The 15577-nt window shown below is 36.8% G+C and overlaps 1 protein-coding gene across 7 annotated transcripts in view; it reads left to right on the forward strand.

Annotated features, from left to right (window-relative positions):
- Positions 1–15577, forward strand: part of DLG2 (discs large MAGUK scaffold protein 2) — a 1037179-nt gene that overhangs the window by 714713 nt on the left and 306889 nt on the right. For all 7 annotated transcript variants that reach the window (XM_050914840.1, XM_050914880.1, XM_050914903.1 and 4 more), the window contains one exon: positions 700–869. In XM_050914840.1, coding sequence (XP_050770797.1) covers positions 700–869 — 170 coding nt within the window. The remainder of the gene's footprint in view (positions 1–699; positions 870–15577) is intronic.

Raw genomic sequence — 15577 nt, forward strand, 5'->3', positions numbered from 1 at the left:
CATCCTCAGATAATGTAGTAAATGCCCAAAGTAAGAATATGAGGGAATTTTATTAGTATTCTGTGAAAAATAGATGCTGTTACCACACAGCAGATCTTGGAGCCTACAGTCAGTGGTGAAAACGTGAAAAATGAAATTTACTCAAATTACTTAGCAAGAAACATTCTCTTTTAAATTGTCTGCTTTTTGTAGGATGGCATTTTTACTTTGACAACTTAGAATTCTTTGGCTCTTATGAAGAAATATGAGAGATTTAAGGAGGTAGTTGAACAATTACTGGTCTCTGTATTAAATTAAATGAACTGATTTCCTTAAGAGCAACTGTAGTAGTAATAGCATGCAGCATGAATGTTGTAACTCGATTATATTGTTTAGTAAAAAGTGTTTTAATGAAGTCTGTAAAGACAAGTTGTTTATTATTCATTTCCATCACTCTAGTGGATCCAACCCCAATTTATGAAGGAGGATGGTAGGTGTGGGTGATTAGGTAGACTTTAGTTTGAATCAGGTCTGTCTTTTGGAGGGACTAAGTGTTCTGTTTCTGTCTCATCGCTGATGAAGCATATCATATTAAGTCTGTCATCTGGCAGACTTCCCAATGAAGTGTTCTTCATTTTATACCACTACTGACAAAACTCTGTTAGATCCAAAATAACAGCTGAAGCATTTAGTATCTATGGTTCTTTGTTTTTCTTGTAGGGTCAATGATTGCATCTTGCGAGTGAATGAGGTCGACGTGTCAGAAGTCTCACACAGCAAAGCCGTGGAGGCCCTAAAAGAGGCTGGCTCCATAGTACGATTGTATGTTCGTCGAAGGAGACCTATTCTGGAGACCGTGGTAGAGATCAAGTTGTTCAAAGGACCTAAAGGTAAATATGAAAATGAAAAGACATCCTTTTTACACTTTATGCTTAACCTCTCTTGTAGCTCAAATGGCATCTGACTTTGTCCATTTGTTAACTGGTTGACCTGTCAAATACTGAAATGCAGTTAATTTAGGCTGGTAGAACTTGAATTCATAGTTGCATGTCTCTTCCTGAAATATAAAGGAATTCAAGGAGTTGTGGTTTGTTTCATTTGATGTTTACTGTAGAGGTGGCTCGTTACCTCCCGAAGAAATGCAAGATGCAGAGATATTATGCTTCACATTGGCAGCACATATACTTTGTGTATGAGACCTTTGACTTCATTTAAGGTGCTGTTGAATATAGGGTTTCTGAATTCTCCCTTTTTTCAGAAGGCTTTATGATTATCCAACTTATCCTTTTGTACTTTCATGTTGATCAGTTCTTCTACGGTTATCTTTGGAACAAGAAGACAGGAATACTAACTTATCCAGATACATAGAAGAATTTTATTTTATCCTTCAACAAAATTATGTGGAAGTCTAGCATGAAACCTTCAGTAGTCTAAATCAGCTTTATCACTTCCAGCAGAACCTTCCGGTTACAGAAAAAAAACCCAAATTCCTTTCTAGAAGCATTAGTACAAATTGTGAATATTATATTTTCACCTTTCCTTTTGCAAAAAGTTTTTATTTGGAGAAGTGTTATTTTTAACAAATTTCATTTTATTGTTTCTCCTGCCTGAAATTTTCCTCTGGCTACTGTGTTTTTCTTCATAGCTAATTTCTGGGCAAAGAAAATGGATATTTTCACAGTACGTGTGAACAGAATGAACAGCAGTAGATTTTTTGATCCATTATAATTATTTCATAAGCAAGTCTTTAATTAATGGCATATACATGAAATGAAGAAATTTGCATGTCTCAATATATGCCATGCACATGAGATTATTCTACCTGTTTTATCTACAGTGAATAACCTGTAGCTTTTTCAGTGGTTTCCCTTACATCTCATCTCATGTGAATATTACAGTATGCTTCTACATAGTTTTTTATACCAGTAGTGGAGTATATTTGTTTCTAATACACGTGAAATTGTTGAGATTATCCATTCATAGTAAGCAAAGATAGTGCACTGTTTTCAATATTGCACTGTACCTCTTCTATGTATATCATGGTTATCTGAAACAGCCGTGTATTCATCATCCTCTACTCGTGGCGAACAGTAAGAAATATTTAAACACGCATCTGAGGGTAAACCACCAAAAGTCTGGATTCTTGAGGTCAATTACGATGCTAGATTGACTTTCTAATAGAAAACCATCTCTAATGAGATTTTGTACGTGTATGAACTCAGAATAGTAGTGCAGGCAGCAGTGTTTTTAAAGCTTTGGAATTAAACTAAATGTGTGATATGATAGTCATTTTGAGTAACCTAAGGCTAAAGAAACTAAAATTAATGTATCTTTTCAGGTTGTGATGAAACAGTAAAAAATGTTCACCATGACCAAATTTTTGCTGCATTGTAGAAACAGACAAGAGAGGCAATCATTATCTAATAACGTTTTTGCATCATGTTTGTTTTGATTGTATGCCTGAAACTATTTATTTTTACATTTATTTTCATAAAAGAGAGTGGATACCAAAAAAGTGCCTTTTATGACAACCTAAAGAAGATTTGCTGCTTAGTGCTACAAACATAAATTCGTAGCTATATTCTTATATGAAGTTTACTACAGATATGTGCTATAAATAGTGAATTTTATTGTTAAGCTGAATATCTTCTTTAAGTTTTCACTTCAATATTATAGAAATAAGTTAACTGGAAACTTGGATGAAAAACAAGTTGATGGGCTAGTTCTTTGCAAAAGCCAGGGTTTTTATCTTTATAATTTAGGCAGTAAGGAAGCATACCCTTGTATGCTTTCTATATTCCACAGATGGAAAAAGCAGAATGAAGAAAATAGGTTATAGACTGGTTGAAAATCTTATTAATGCTAATTATAATATCTGTAGCAGTTTTCCTTTGAATTTTCCTAAATCTTCCATGAAAAATAAACTATCTGTTGAGAGGCATCAAACTCATGGCAGAAGTAGAGAATAAAACCTGTGAATCCTGGCTGTGGGTTTCAGTACTAGTCACTCATGTGATGCTTATCTACTCATATTTCAGGTGATTTATCTGTGAACTGCTCTTTCACACTATTACTATACAGTGAAGGAGCAACTTAGTGTTTATATACACAGTGTTTCTTATTTCTTAGAGGGAAATTGGGATGTTTTGGTGTCCAGAGCAGGACCAAAAATCAGCATGGTAGTTCCCACACCATTCCTTCGTTCCAACTGACAAAGTGAATAAAGAAAGGGAATCTGGTTTTTAGACAAGAAGGCTGTTCCATACTAAACTTGGAGTAGGAAATATCTTTTCAGTTGCTTCTTTTCCTGTCTGTCTCTGTCAGTGTATAACTCAGTATATACTCAGTTCATTCCTCACTGTGTTGAGAATTTACCACATGAAAGCAAGTCTTGGCTTCCATAATAACATGTAAACTCAGAGATCACTAGCTTGCCTGTGTATGTGTAGTAGATCATATCTTTCAGCACTTGAAGTTGATAAAGAAGGAAATTTGCAAGGCTTTTTATATAAATATTCTTTTAATTTCATCTGAGGTATTCAGGATGAGGGCTTTTACAGGCTATGAGTCCATAAAGGTTAGATTTTTTTTAAATGGTTGTTAATTTTTCTAGCTAGCAACCACCATATAAAAGACAGCTTAATTTTGCAAATCTGTTTTGAACATAAGTTAAATATGCATTATGTAGCAATGGCTTTGGGTATATGGAAGGGGAAAGGTCATGGTAGTGTGCTGCCAAGTGGTCTCTTTTGAATGCACATCCCTGTGCAATTGTTCCTGCTGCTTTACAAAAAAGCTGTCCTAGCATCATATCTGCTAAAAGACCATGTAACTCTTTAACTTGACTTTTTGGGAAAAGAGGTCAACAAAGACACAAATGAGTTGTGTAATAGAAAAATCAAGGTTTCAAACAGAACTGCAGCTGTGTGGGTATTTAAAGCTGGGCATTCAGCAGTTTGCCACATCTGGTTGATAATATTGGCTGATGTCTGTAGTCCGTGTCTTGAAGGTAATTGCTAACTGTGATCATTGCAGGATCTTCCTCTCTTTCATGTGCTCAGGAGATTGTCTTTTGTATGCCTCTTGTATGTCTCTTCAGTCAGACATACAATTTTAGTGATTCCTGTGTGGCTTTGCATAGCATTTAGAAGTAAACAGTAGGTGTTTTATTTCAGTCACTCTCAGGACGCTGCAGGTTTTAGCAGCCAGTGTCTTCACAGTAGCTGAGGGCTGTAACAGAGGAAGGGTATACAATGGAGCTTTCTTATTGAAAATCAATAGGATTTAGACACGACTGAAAATCCTCTCCTTAAGTAATGTGCTTTTCTTGCTCTGTATTGAGACATAACAAGACTAACAGTAATGAGAATGGATTGCGTACACTGCAGTATTTCTTCCTGGGGAACAAACATGCAGACATTCAAAACAAAGCAATTTAATGGTGGTGTTTGGCTGTGTAATATAACTTGTGTATTAGCTTCCTATAAGACCCTGCAAAGAACTGTGTATGAGCAGTGAATTATGCACTTCAGTCACTATTCAGATATTACAGTGCTCAAACCCATTTGATTGCATTTGACTGGAGGATTTTAAACCAACAGAATTACACTGGCCTCTGGGATTTTCATGCTGTCCTATCACACTGCAAATCTACTTTTTACTAAAACCAGAAGTATTGAGTAGTATGCTTGATGTAAGATTAATTATAGAAATTAAACTTGATTTTTTTAAATTTCATTTTTTAAAGAATCAGTCAGAAAAATGGATTTCTACCATTGTAGAAAATTTTTGGCAGTCAGAAACTTAGTTAAACACAGAGGTTGTGTAGTATGTTACCTACCAATACCTAACTGATAATTTAAATACTGATAGTGTATACCAGAAGAAAAAAAAAATGCAGAAAATAATGATTCCAGTAACTACAGCAGTGTTGGATCACATAATAAACTTCTGACCTCAATCCTATAGGAAATGCGGTATCTTAAAAGACAACACAGCTGCAGAAAGGAAGCTTAGGGTATGTGAAGCAGAACAGCTGAGTACCAGGAAACTTGGTAGGAGAAATGGCAGACTTAAAAACACCCGAAAAAGGAACAATGTAAAGGATAGCTGATTCTGCCAGCTGGATATTCTGGTGGCTTGAGTATAAAGTCATAGAGAAACAGGATTAATTTCCCACACCCTTCATGATAATTCAATATAACTATCATTACAATGTTTGAACTGCATCGGAATCTTGCAGTGATGGCTAGAGCTGCCCTTTTGTTCACTGTATTTTAGACGGACAGGCTCTGGACAGATTAGCAGCTATGTCTCTTTTCTGTTGTCTGTAAGCATGCTTTTTTCTCATTCCTGGTGAATTCAGCCAGTGATACCTTCTGATCAGGTTCACCCCACCCGGCTTTGGGCACTTAACAAAAGATCTTTGGGGGCACTTACTCCTCTACTCTTTCCTGCTCTCAGGGCCATATCAGGACTTTTCATTTAATCCATTTGGAGTGTTATTACATTTTGGGGCTCTAAATGAGAAATTAACACGTCTGTTAAGCACTGTTCAGCCCAATTCTGTATCTCCGAATGGCTATCCTCCTTATGTTAATTTTCTTCTTAATCAGCAAAGACTAAGCTCCTAAACTGGGCATCTCAATAAAATACTCAAAAATAAGATGGGATGAATACAAAGGGCATAATACGCATTTATTTTTTGAATTATGTATATCCATCTAAATGTTAGATGAAGTCATTGGGCATAACCAGTTCCAGAGTTTCCATTTCATTGTTTTCTGTGCTGGCCTGAAGCAACTATGCAGCACATGGTAGATTTCCTTTGCACGTAACTATTTGTTTTATTCTTGATGACACTGAATAAAGTCACTGGGTAGTAATGAAGCTTTCTTACTATACTAAGAAAAGAATCAGTATGTTTTAAGTAGTATATTTTTTAACCCATTGATTAGTTATGGAAGTTTCTTGAGAAGACACCAAGATATTCACCATCAGTATAAGGTATGATTTCACTGTAGATTTACCTTGAATTGTTACTGAAATGTTCTCAGCTCCATTACTGTCTATAGTTTCATAGAAGTTCATACTTCTGTTTCATAGAAGTTGATATATTTTAGTTTGGATTGATGGCTTTATTGGAAAAATCTTGTGTTCTGTTGCATAGATAGCATCCCAGCTTGCGGTGGCAACTGAAATAGTCAAAAAAGTATATAGGATTATGTGTATTTTAAAATGTCTGGTAAAAAAAGTATTCAATTCAGAACAGCAGAATAGCAGGGTTTTTTTAATTTTTACAAGTGTTTCTCCCAGTAAGGAAAGGAGAAATCTTATCATTTTTATCTACTAAAGCAAAGCCAAAGGTTAACTTTTTATCTCAGGTAATAGCTACAGCACTTAAAATGAAAGAGGGACCTTTTGCAAACAAAGAACCCCAATTATTTGTTTCCCAATTTCAGAGAACACTGAGAGCTTTCGGACCTTGTTGTTTGATAACTGATTGCAAGTGCTTGCTTCAGACTGATGATGATACGTATTTTTTTATTAATATAGCTGTCACTTCTACTACTATACTGGCCTATTTTCTCTGATGTAAGGGACACTAAATACTGCATAGTAAACTTTAGCATTTGGGGAGAGGGAGTTTTATGGCAAGTTAGACAGATGTTTTGTTAATTTGTGATCACTTGAAACCTTCAAGACATTTTTATTTCATGCTAAGAAATGTTTTTATAGTTCCAAAGTGTTTTCAACAAAATTGTTTTTTCACAGTTTGAACAGAACCTTAAACCTTTTCTTAGGGTCTTTTAAGAATTTCCATCTTATGATCTCATCAGCTGTGAATTTACTTCTGTTTTTCAGTGTTCTCCTTCTGTGTTCTGAGCTTTTTTGTGAATCCTGGTCTAAAACAGAGTGAAATGGGGCAACTTAAAAAAGAGAGCTGTAGAAAAATGAGGAAGCAGGCAAACTTTCCCAAACCTAGATTTAACAAACTATTTAGGCTCTCAACTCTAATTTAAGTGCTCCACTTCATATTACTGTAACACACTGTCACTGACTACAGGTATAAATAGAAAACCACCACAACTGAAACTAAAATACCATTTTTTGTGAAATGGCTTTGCTTGAAGGGACTCACATTTCATCCAATTAGCAGAAAGTGCTCTGTCAAGCACTAATACATAATTTTCCAATTTTAAGATAGTGATTCAAAACCATCATTTTTAAGTTAACGTCACTAAAAGGCATGACTTCCCTGCAGGCTAGGATTGTCTAATCTAAGAATATGTGAGTATCTGCGTAGTTTATTGCATGAAAATTGTATTCTCTTGAAACTCATAAAATTAGAAAGCTCTGTGATAGTGCTATAAAAGCCTTTGCTGTTTTTCAAAAGTATTTTGACATATTAATGTTGCCAATGCCTGATGGAGAAAAAGTGGTAGGTTATATCTGCACCTTCATATTTCACAGACTGAGGATCTCGTTCTTTAAGTGATGATATCTGCATACAGCTGCTATTATCATATTCTGCTTTATGGCACAAATAAAATATTAAATGTGTTATCTGCCTTTGGTCACTACAGACTTGCCATTTCATTTGTATAAATTACCACATATGAAATATTTCTTAAAAACCATTCATTCTGTAGAGTGGTTCCTTCCATTCCTGTAGAAAAGTAGTGCTTATTTATTGTAATCTCATATAATAATAGTTACTGTTACTAGAGTGGCACTTCAGTTCTAGTATTTCAGGCTTTGGTTACCGTCTTTTTGTCTTCAGTGGAGAAAGAAAGTAAATCTGTCATGTTTTTTGTTACAATTGTAGTTAAATGGCAGGAGATGGGATGGTGGTATCAAATTTTTGTCACAGCAGACCAAATTCAACCATCTTCGGAGCTAAGCAGTCAATCGATAAAGTAGTGATTTTCCACATCAACAAGGATAATTTCAAAAGGAATTCAAAAGCTGTCCATCTGGTTGGTTGTCTCACCTAAAGCTAGAGCTATCTTGTGAGCTGCAGGATATCACTTGTTTGAAGTCTTATATTTTCATGATAATTCTGACTTCTCTCTATTGTGTTTCACTGTCATTTTCCATTAGCAGTAAAGTAATAAACAAAATTACTTGGAAGACTGTGCAGCAATTTTATATACATATATTTTGTTTGGTTTTTTTGTTTTTCCCTCGAAACCATTCAGTTCTTAAGAACTCTCCAAGCAGTTCTAAGAATCCTGGGTTAATATGCAAAACGAACATCTAATCTCATAGTAGATTTTAAGTATCAATTTCCAGAAATCATTGACAAAGAGTGAGGTTTCTACTGAAATGAACTGTACTTTCTGCAACTCCATCATGCTAACTATTTCTGAAGTGGTGCAGTAGCAATTTCAAAGTGCAGTGCTGTATTTTAATAGCCAATTGAGATGGCTATAAAAATCCAGCACTGCGCATTAAGATCATTACTAAATTGCTTCAGCAATACTTACTGATGAGGCAGCTTCAACAGAACACGATTCATCTTAATGAACTGTGGCTGCAATAGAGCAAAAGCAGCAGCACAGGGAAAGAAAGATGTGCAGGTAGGTAGGCTTGGATGCCAAAAAGCTTAAGATTTTCTTTCAAGAAAAATAAGCTTTGGCTAGCTTCTTTTTGTCTTCAGTGGAGAAGGACAGTAAATATGTCATCGTGTTTGTTACAATTGCAGTTAAATGGCAGAAGGTGGTGGTATGAAATTGTTGTCACGTCAGACCAAATTCAGCCATCTTTGGAGCTAAGTAGACCATTGACATTTCAATTGACAAAATCTTCTGTGCTTGTCCTTTCTGAATTAGGTAGGAATTTTGTATTATTATCCAGTTGCCTAGATAGTTTCATCAGCTCTGACTAGAGACAGCAAGTAGTATGGTGTACCAGTCTGAGCTTGTTTTTTATCATTCGCTGTCGTAAGATGTGAATCCTTTTGCTGTGGTCAAACTTACTTCTGTGGTTTTGCTGAGAATCAAGAGCAGTTAGCATGACTTACGAGATACTAGATTCCCCTGATACTGTTCTTGTCACCTTGGCAGGTTTAACTCTGTAACCTCTCACTGGAAATTTGAAGGCGGGAAGATGTTGCATTTTCTTTTCTTTGTCCATTTCCTCTACCCATACTGAGAGAAAGGACTTTTAATTTCTGTGCTCAGCTGTTGGATAAGTAATAGATGCATCTGCAGGTTTGGCTCATGTGGCTTGCTTGTGGGTGAGAATAAAGCAGACCATTTGAAAAATTCTGTGTTTGATTTATCCTGTCCTTGTGGAAATGCTTCAAAGGAAGTTGCTTACTAAATAGATTTCCCAGCTACATAATGATCTCGGGCGCACTGCTGAAAAGTTTCTTGGAACATCTTTTGTCTCGGGCTTGTATGGAAAACTGTGATGTCTGTGCTTTGGGATGCTATTTGACACTGCTGCCTTTTTCTCTGTGTCATTTTTAAAAATCCCAAGGACTTGTCTCCACCACTAAGTGCCACCTTTTTTTTTTTTTTTTTGTTCTGTGACAAGTGTTACACAAATTCCCAATGAATCTTGGCCAACTTCTTTTCCAATTCTAAATTTTTCTCCTGACCGAATGTAATGTAATTACACTAAGTCTCATAATTTTGTCATTATAGCATGCCTTTGTACTCCTTTTTTCCTTTAGATTATAAATTTCTGGGTCAGGGAATAGTTTCATCATTTCCCTCCCCATTCTAGAGTGCTGTGTAAGAGTTAAAAGGGGACTTAGAGAAGATCCCTTTCATTATGTTTGCCATTGCTGTTTTCATCAGGCCAGCATAAGAGAGGGAGGAGATGGAGCAGACAGTGTAGCAAAGTGTTAATTGTCTCATCAGTATTTCCAGATGCACAATAAATCAAAAGATGAGGAAGGAGAATGGCGTCATTTGCTAAACTACTGGGCTGACTGTGGGAAGAACTCCTTCTGTAGACAGGAGGCCGATACCTTTTTTCTGTTTTCTTAGTGGAGGAGTGAGAATTTTCTAGGGAGTGGCAGTTTTCTTGGCCTTTTTTCACTACCTATATGTTCCTTGTTTTAAATTCCTCAGGTAAGTTTTAGAGAATGATTATGCTTGATCTTTCACCACTTTAATAAATAAACAATTGTATGACAGCGATTGCTGTGAGCCTGATGTTACATCCTGATGCAACAGAAGATATATTAAGGCTTTAGCATCGTATGTGGAATACGTTCATTGATACAACATCTGTCACTTGCAACTGAGTAGTCTGAAAATCCTTCGCTTTGCTTCTTTGCAGAGCTTCGTCCTTTTTTGAATATAAAGCCAAATATGCAGATTAACCAGGTGAAATTACAGAGCAGTGATTTCATCCTTTATTGTTCAGTTAATTATCTACGTAGCAAGTTCTGTCTTCTTGATAGTTTTTTAGATGTCCAGATCTTTCTCAAGAAATCTGCTGTCTGGAAGACAACATGCATCAGCAAAATATTGCAATGCCACGAAAAGCACCTTTAAAAGAATAAATTGTATTTAATTAAATTTTTATAGCTTGGGGAGCTGTAGCTATTCATTTTTCTTGTGTTCTTGTCTCATTTTTTTTCTGTAATCCTAAGCACAGGCAGACAGTATTTTAAGTCTTCTGAGAAAGGCATTAGAGATTCTGATCGTGGTGGAGTGACAAAGCTGGGTGAAGCTTTAAAGGTTCAAGTGATATGGTAAATAGAATATCAGTCTGCAGCCTATTAAAAAAAAATACTCTAAGTTGTCAATATTATTCTTTTGTTTCCACTAGTTGGAAAAGAGGAAGGACTTACATTAAAGCATCTCTGGACATCTGAAGGGAATAGCTGGCTTAGTCAGAAGCCAGACACCAAAGTGATTAATTGCAAATAGTCATTCATCTGACTATTTCCAGTGCTATATCCTAGTCTTTTCTGCAGGTCTGTCATCCTCATTTTGCTTTCAGTATTCCGAATTCTAGCTAAAATTGTAGTTATCCTTAACGAAAACAAAACAAAGAATGCAACTTAGGTTCTTTTTAGGTGACAGCTAAAAGTGGTAACCAGATCTCAACACCTGGCAAAAAGAAATTTCCCTATAGTATTTTAGCTTTAACTTACCATTTGTTATTTTAGACCATTTGTCTAACAAACAGCTTTGAAAAACTCCTTTTCCTTCATCAGTTAGGGTTTTTTTGTTTTGTTTCTTTAAATATTATATTAGTATTCCTAGAAATGGCGGCCTTTCTTTTCGAGTTTAGATAGAAGAAGATGCTTTGCTGGGAAACAAATGGTCTGTGCAGATGACCATGCTTTCCAATTGTGCCATCTTAAGATACGAGACCAAGAAGTCCAAGGAGTCTGGGACTCCAGTGCACAAACATTCTGGTACTGCATGTGTCGCATCAGTGTCACGTACAAAGGGCAGCTGGTTTGGAGATGTGGCAGAGGCTCCTTTATTGCGGACGCAGTGAGATCAAGCTTCTTGCAGAAGCAAAGTATAGTCTTGCTGTGCCAAAGACTTGTGCTCCCTGACACATAGAGAGCTGCTCTTCAACTCTTCTTCTTTTGAATGAGCAGTAAAGCCACATGATTTGTGAGAGAGTATCACTTCTTTTTCTTGGCTTGCAGAGACTCATTTAAGATTTTTTCATTCAGAAATTCTGCCGCTTGGGACAATGGCAAGGTGATATGTTTTTCTCAACATGAAGCATTTGGTGTGCTTGGTAGATGAAAAAAATTCCTGTGACCTCTTCCAGGTTACATTTTGGCTGACTTTATATGAGAAAGGCAAGGAGACAGCTTAATGCTTATGTCTTTAGTGTCTCATTTCTGAGACAAATGCAACTCTGAAAGCTTAAAAAAGCAAATTATATCTGTGGAGGGAACCTCCTGTGAAACCAGAAACACTAGCTAGTATATCCAAAGTATTCCAAGAGCATAAAGCTCTGTGTTCATTACCCGGGATGTTGGCTTCTGAATTTTGAGTAGTGATTTATACAAACAAATAAGAAGCCTGCTCTTGGATTTTTTAGAAAGAATTTTGTCCAATCATTATCTTTGATAGGAAGAAACAGTTGCAAAGCAAGATCTTAGAGCTGAATGAAATGTAAAAAAGGATATAATGACACCAACTGTCTTTAGGGTATGATAAAAGATATGTTGCATAAGCTAAAAGAAAAATATCCTCAAGGCATCCTTGACGTTTTTATTTTGGAAAGTGGTATTTGCAAATAAGGACACAATAGACTTTTTTTCCCCTAAACTGTGTTCTGGTGTTTTGTTGGTTTTGTTTCTTATGCGAAACAATGTGTAGGATGTCTTATCAAATTAATAGAAAGACATACTAGCCACTCCAACAAACAGAGACACCTGAGATAAGGAAACATAATTTACAGAAAATAATTTAGTAAAGTTGTTTAGTGTAGGCACATTTACATTTTATATACTGTAATTGAAAAATGAACTCAGTGTAAATGGTAGGCCAGGGGTAAATCTTATCCATAGTCTGTAGGTCAGATGTGTGTAATTTCTATGAGAGATGTTGAGATGGTAGGTGCTTTCAAGGCAAGATATAAAAAGTGCCTACCTTTTTGCTGGCATCAGTTTTCACAGAAAGGTCATCTGTGATGAGGTTGCTATCATGATTAAAATCAGCAACGGAGGGACAAGACCTCAGCCTCAAATGAAGAAGGAACAGGCCTGGCAGCACTTAAAGAAGTTAGATGTTTTTACACTTGCAGGTCCTGATGGTCTTGATCCCAGACCACTGAAACTTAACTGATGAAATCAGAGTGCTGACAATGGTTGGTTTGAACACCTGTGTGGAGGAGGTAGAGTGAAAAAGTGGAAAGGGTAGGCAGAAAACTCATCTTCATTGAAGTGAACAAGAGGAGCCAAGGGACTATAAAGCCATCAGTTTGCTTTCAGAACCCCAGAAGAGTACTGGAAGAAGTAGGAAATCTCTTTATAAGCAGCTAGAAAAAGTTCAGAGAGTAATGATTACCAGAGGATACCATACTCCTCTTTTGCAACTCTTTTTCACATTTTTCTCAGATGACACCATGTACTGGGAGGGTTTAACACTGAAAGTGGTCTGAAAAGACCAAAGGTGTAATTCAGCAGGGACAGCTGCAAGATGCTTTCAGCAGAAATAATCAAATAATCTACTAAATAGTGCTTAACAGAAAACTGTCAGGAAAAGAATCGGGTAGAAGAGTATCTAGAACTTTGTTAGCTGTAGCATCTTGTCTTTTACACTTCGTGCTGTGATGAAACATTCAAATACTATATTGGGATTTATAAATAGAGGTATGGTTTATAAGACATATGAGCAATCTTTTCATCCTTCACAGGTAAAGCTTTGAGCTTTCCACTTCAAGAAGGGTGTAGGCCAGTTGGAGGGACTCCAGGGGAAAGCAATAAAAATGATCAGAGATTTAGAAAGCCTATCCTACAAGGAAAGAATGAGTGATCTGAAGTCATTTATCTGAAATACCAGATACTTAGAGGGGGGGTTTGGGCCCCTGATAACAAACTTCTTGCCTTGCAGCACATCTTTGAAGAGTGAGTTTGCTCTGTGTGCCCCCTAGGGAGGGTGTGGAACAAAATTTAATAGACAAATTATGATAAACAAGATTTGGACTGGATTTACGACAAGTGAGGATTGTGATGTGATAGATTACCAGGCAGGTCACCAGGTCTGTAGCATGGGAAATATCCGGGTGTGCCAGACAGCCATTTGTTAGGCATGATGCAACTATAGTTTGTTCTGCCTCAGGTCGAGAAAGTAGAGTAAATGATCCATTGAGTTTCTTCCAGCCCCAAGATTCAGTGATCATAACAAAATTTTCTCATTTCACTGCAGTATGAAGACAAACAGTAGGCATAGGGTTATTTAAATCCTGCACCTGCAGAAATAAAGAGGGTGTCTTCCAGACAAAAAACACAAACATTTCTTTTGCTTGTCCTCAACAGTAATTTAGTATTTTTTATTTCCCTCTTTTTTGCTTTAGTTGTGGCTAGGAGGGATAAAACATTTTTAGAAAAGAAGTTTCTCCACAAGTGAAAATATTAATGAATACTAGAACAGATAAACTGCAGTCTCAGTTGGCATTCGTTTACTCATATCCAGCTAGGATTTCTCTGGCTTTTCAACTTTTCTGTTGCTTAAGCCAGTATTGTGCTCCTTAGGAACAATTTGGTCAGATGGGTGGCTGGTTCTTCACCAAAGGCTGTTGGCACAGCATGTTTCTGTATTTGGAGGCTGGTCAAGACTCGTTTTCTTTGGACTGCACTGAGGCTTTTAATGCTAAGTCTTGACTTCATATAAAACACTTTTGTCCAGCTCTAGGCAGAGCTGGGTTTCTTTACACCTAAAATTGGTCTTGTAGGCTTTGGGTTCTACATTTGTGGGTCTCACTGGGATGAATCTCTTCATCCAGATAGCTGCCTAAAGTTTCCAAGGGGTGGCCCAGAAGTGGTCTGGGAATAAATCAACATGTTAGTACATTCATTCTTTCCCCCAGGGTTTCACTTTTCATTAGGAATGCTGTGTACGTCATTCCCAGAGACCGAGACCTACACCCTACCTCTGGTGTTGCAGGGAAGTTCAGGGATTGTTATTAATTGAAATAGCTGATGGAAAGGCCGTGTTAATACCACTCCTAGATAGAACCCCTCAAGGAACTAATAACAGGGTCTTGTATTATACTATATCTCATGAAGAGCCCTGATGAAAAATATCAGAGAAACTCTTACTCAGAGAAAATCTGTAGTGTAACTCAGGCTGAAACAATCCCATTGAAGTGTTATACTCTGAGCCTCAACACTGCTAAGCACAAGCTCTTAGAAGATCTTTCAGGGTCTGGAACCAGTCTGAAAAAATCTGTATTTCTGAATGCAGATTGCAAATATGGGTTCACATTACCTTTCTAGTTATGTATACTAGAGTACAATTCCCTTAGCAAATATTTAGCATAATTTCTGAGAAGTCATAGAATCATAGAACGGTTTGGGTTGGAAGGGACCTTTAAAGGTCATCTAGTCCAACCCCCCTGCAATGAGCAGGGACATCTTCAACTAGATCAGGTTGCTCAGAGCCCCGTCCAGCCTGACCTTGAATGTATCCAGGGACGGGGCATCTACCACCTCTCTGGGCAACCTGTGCCAGTGTTTCATCACCCTCATTGTAAAAAACTTTCTTCCTTATATCTAGTCTGAATCTCCCCTCTTTTAGTTTAAAACCATTACCCCTTGTCCTATCGCTACAGGCCCTACTGAAAAGTCTGTCATCTTTCTTATAAAGTCACAAGTGTCTGATTTTACTCATTTTACTCTGTGAGAGTATAGGGTGCTTCTCACTGGCAAATAAAACATTCTTGTTTCACTTTTTGTTTCTTAGAGTATTGCAAGAGAGCATCATCAGTAAACTAAACTAAGGGACCAAAGTACAGTTACAGGGAGAATAAAAGAGTCAAAGCAAAGTGCAATCACTCATGAATCCATTTTCAGAGTGTCTTCACCTTATTACTACAGTTCAGTAAGCACCATCTCTCTTCTTTCTCTGTATCATTTATATACTTGTAAACTTTTAACATC

This window comes from Gymnogyps californianus, chromosome 1 (genome assembly GCF_018139145.2).
Source record: "Gymnogyps californianus isolate 813 chromosome 1, ASM1813914v2, whole genome shotgun sequence".
Lineage (NCBI taxonomy): Eukaryota > Metazoa > Chordata > Aves > Accipitriformes > Cathartidae > Gymnogyps > Gymnogyps californianus.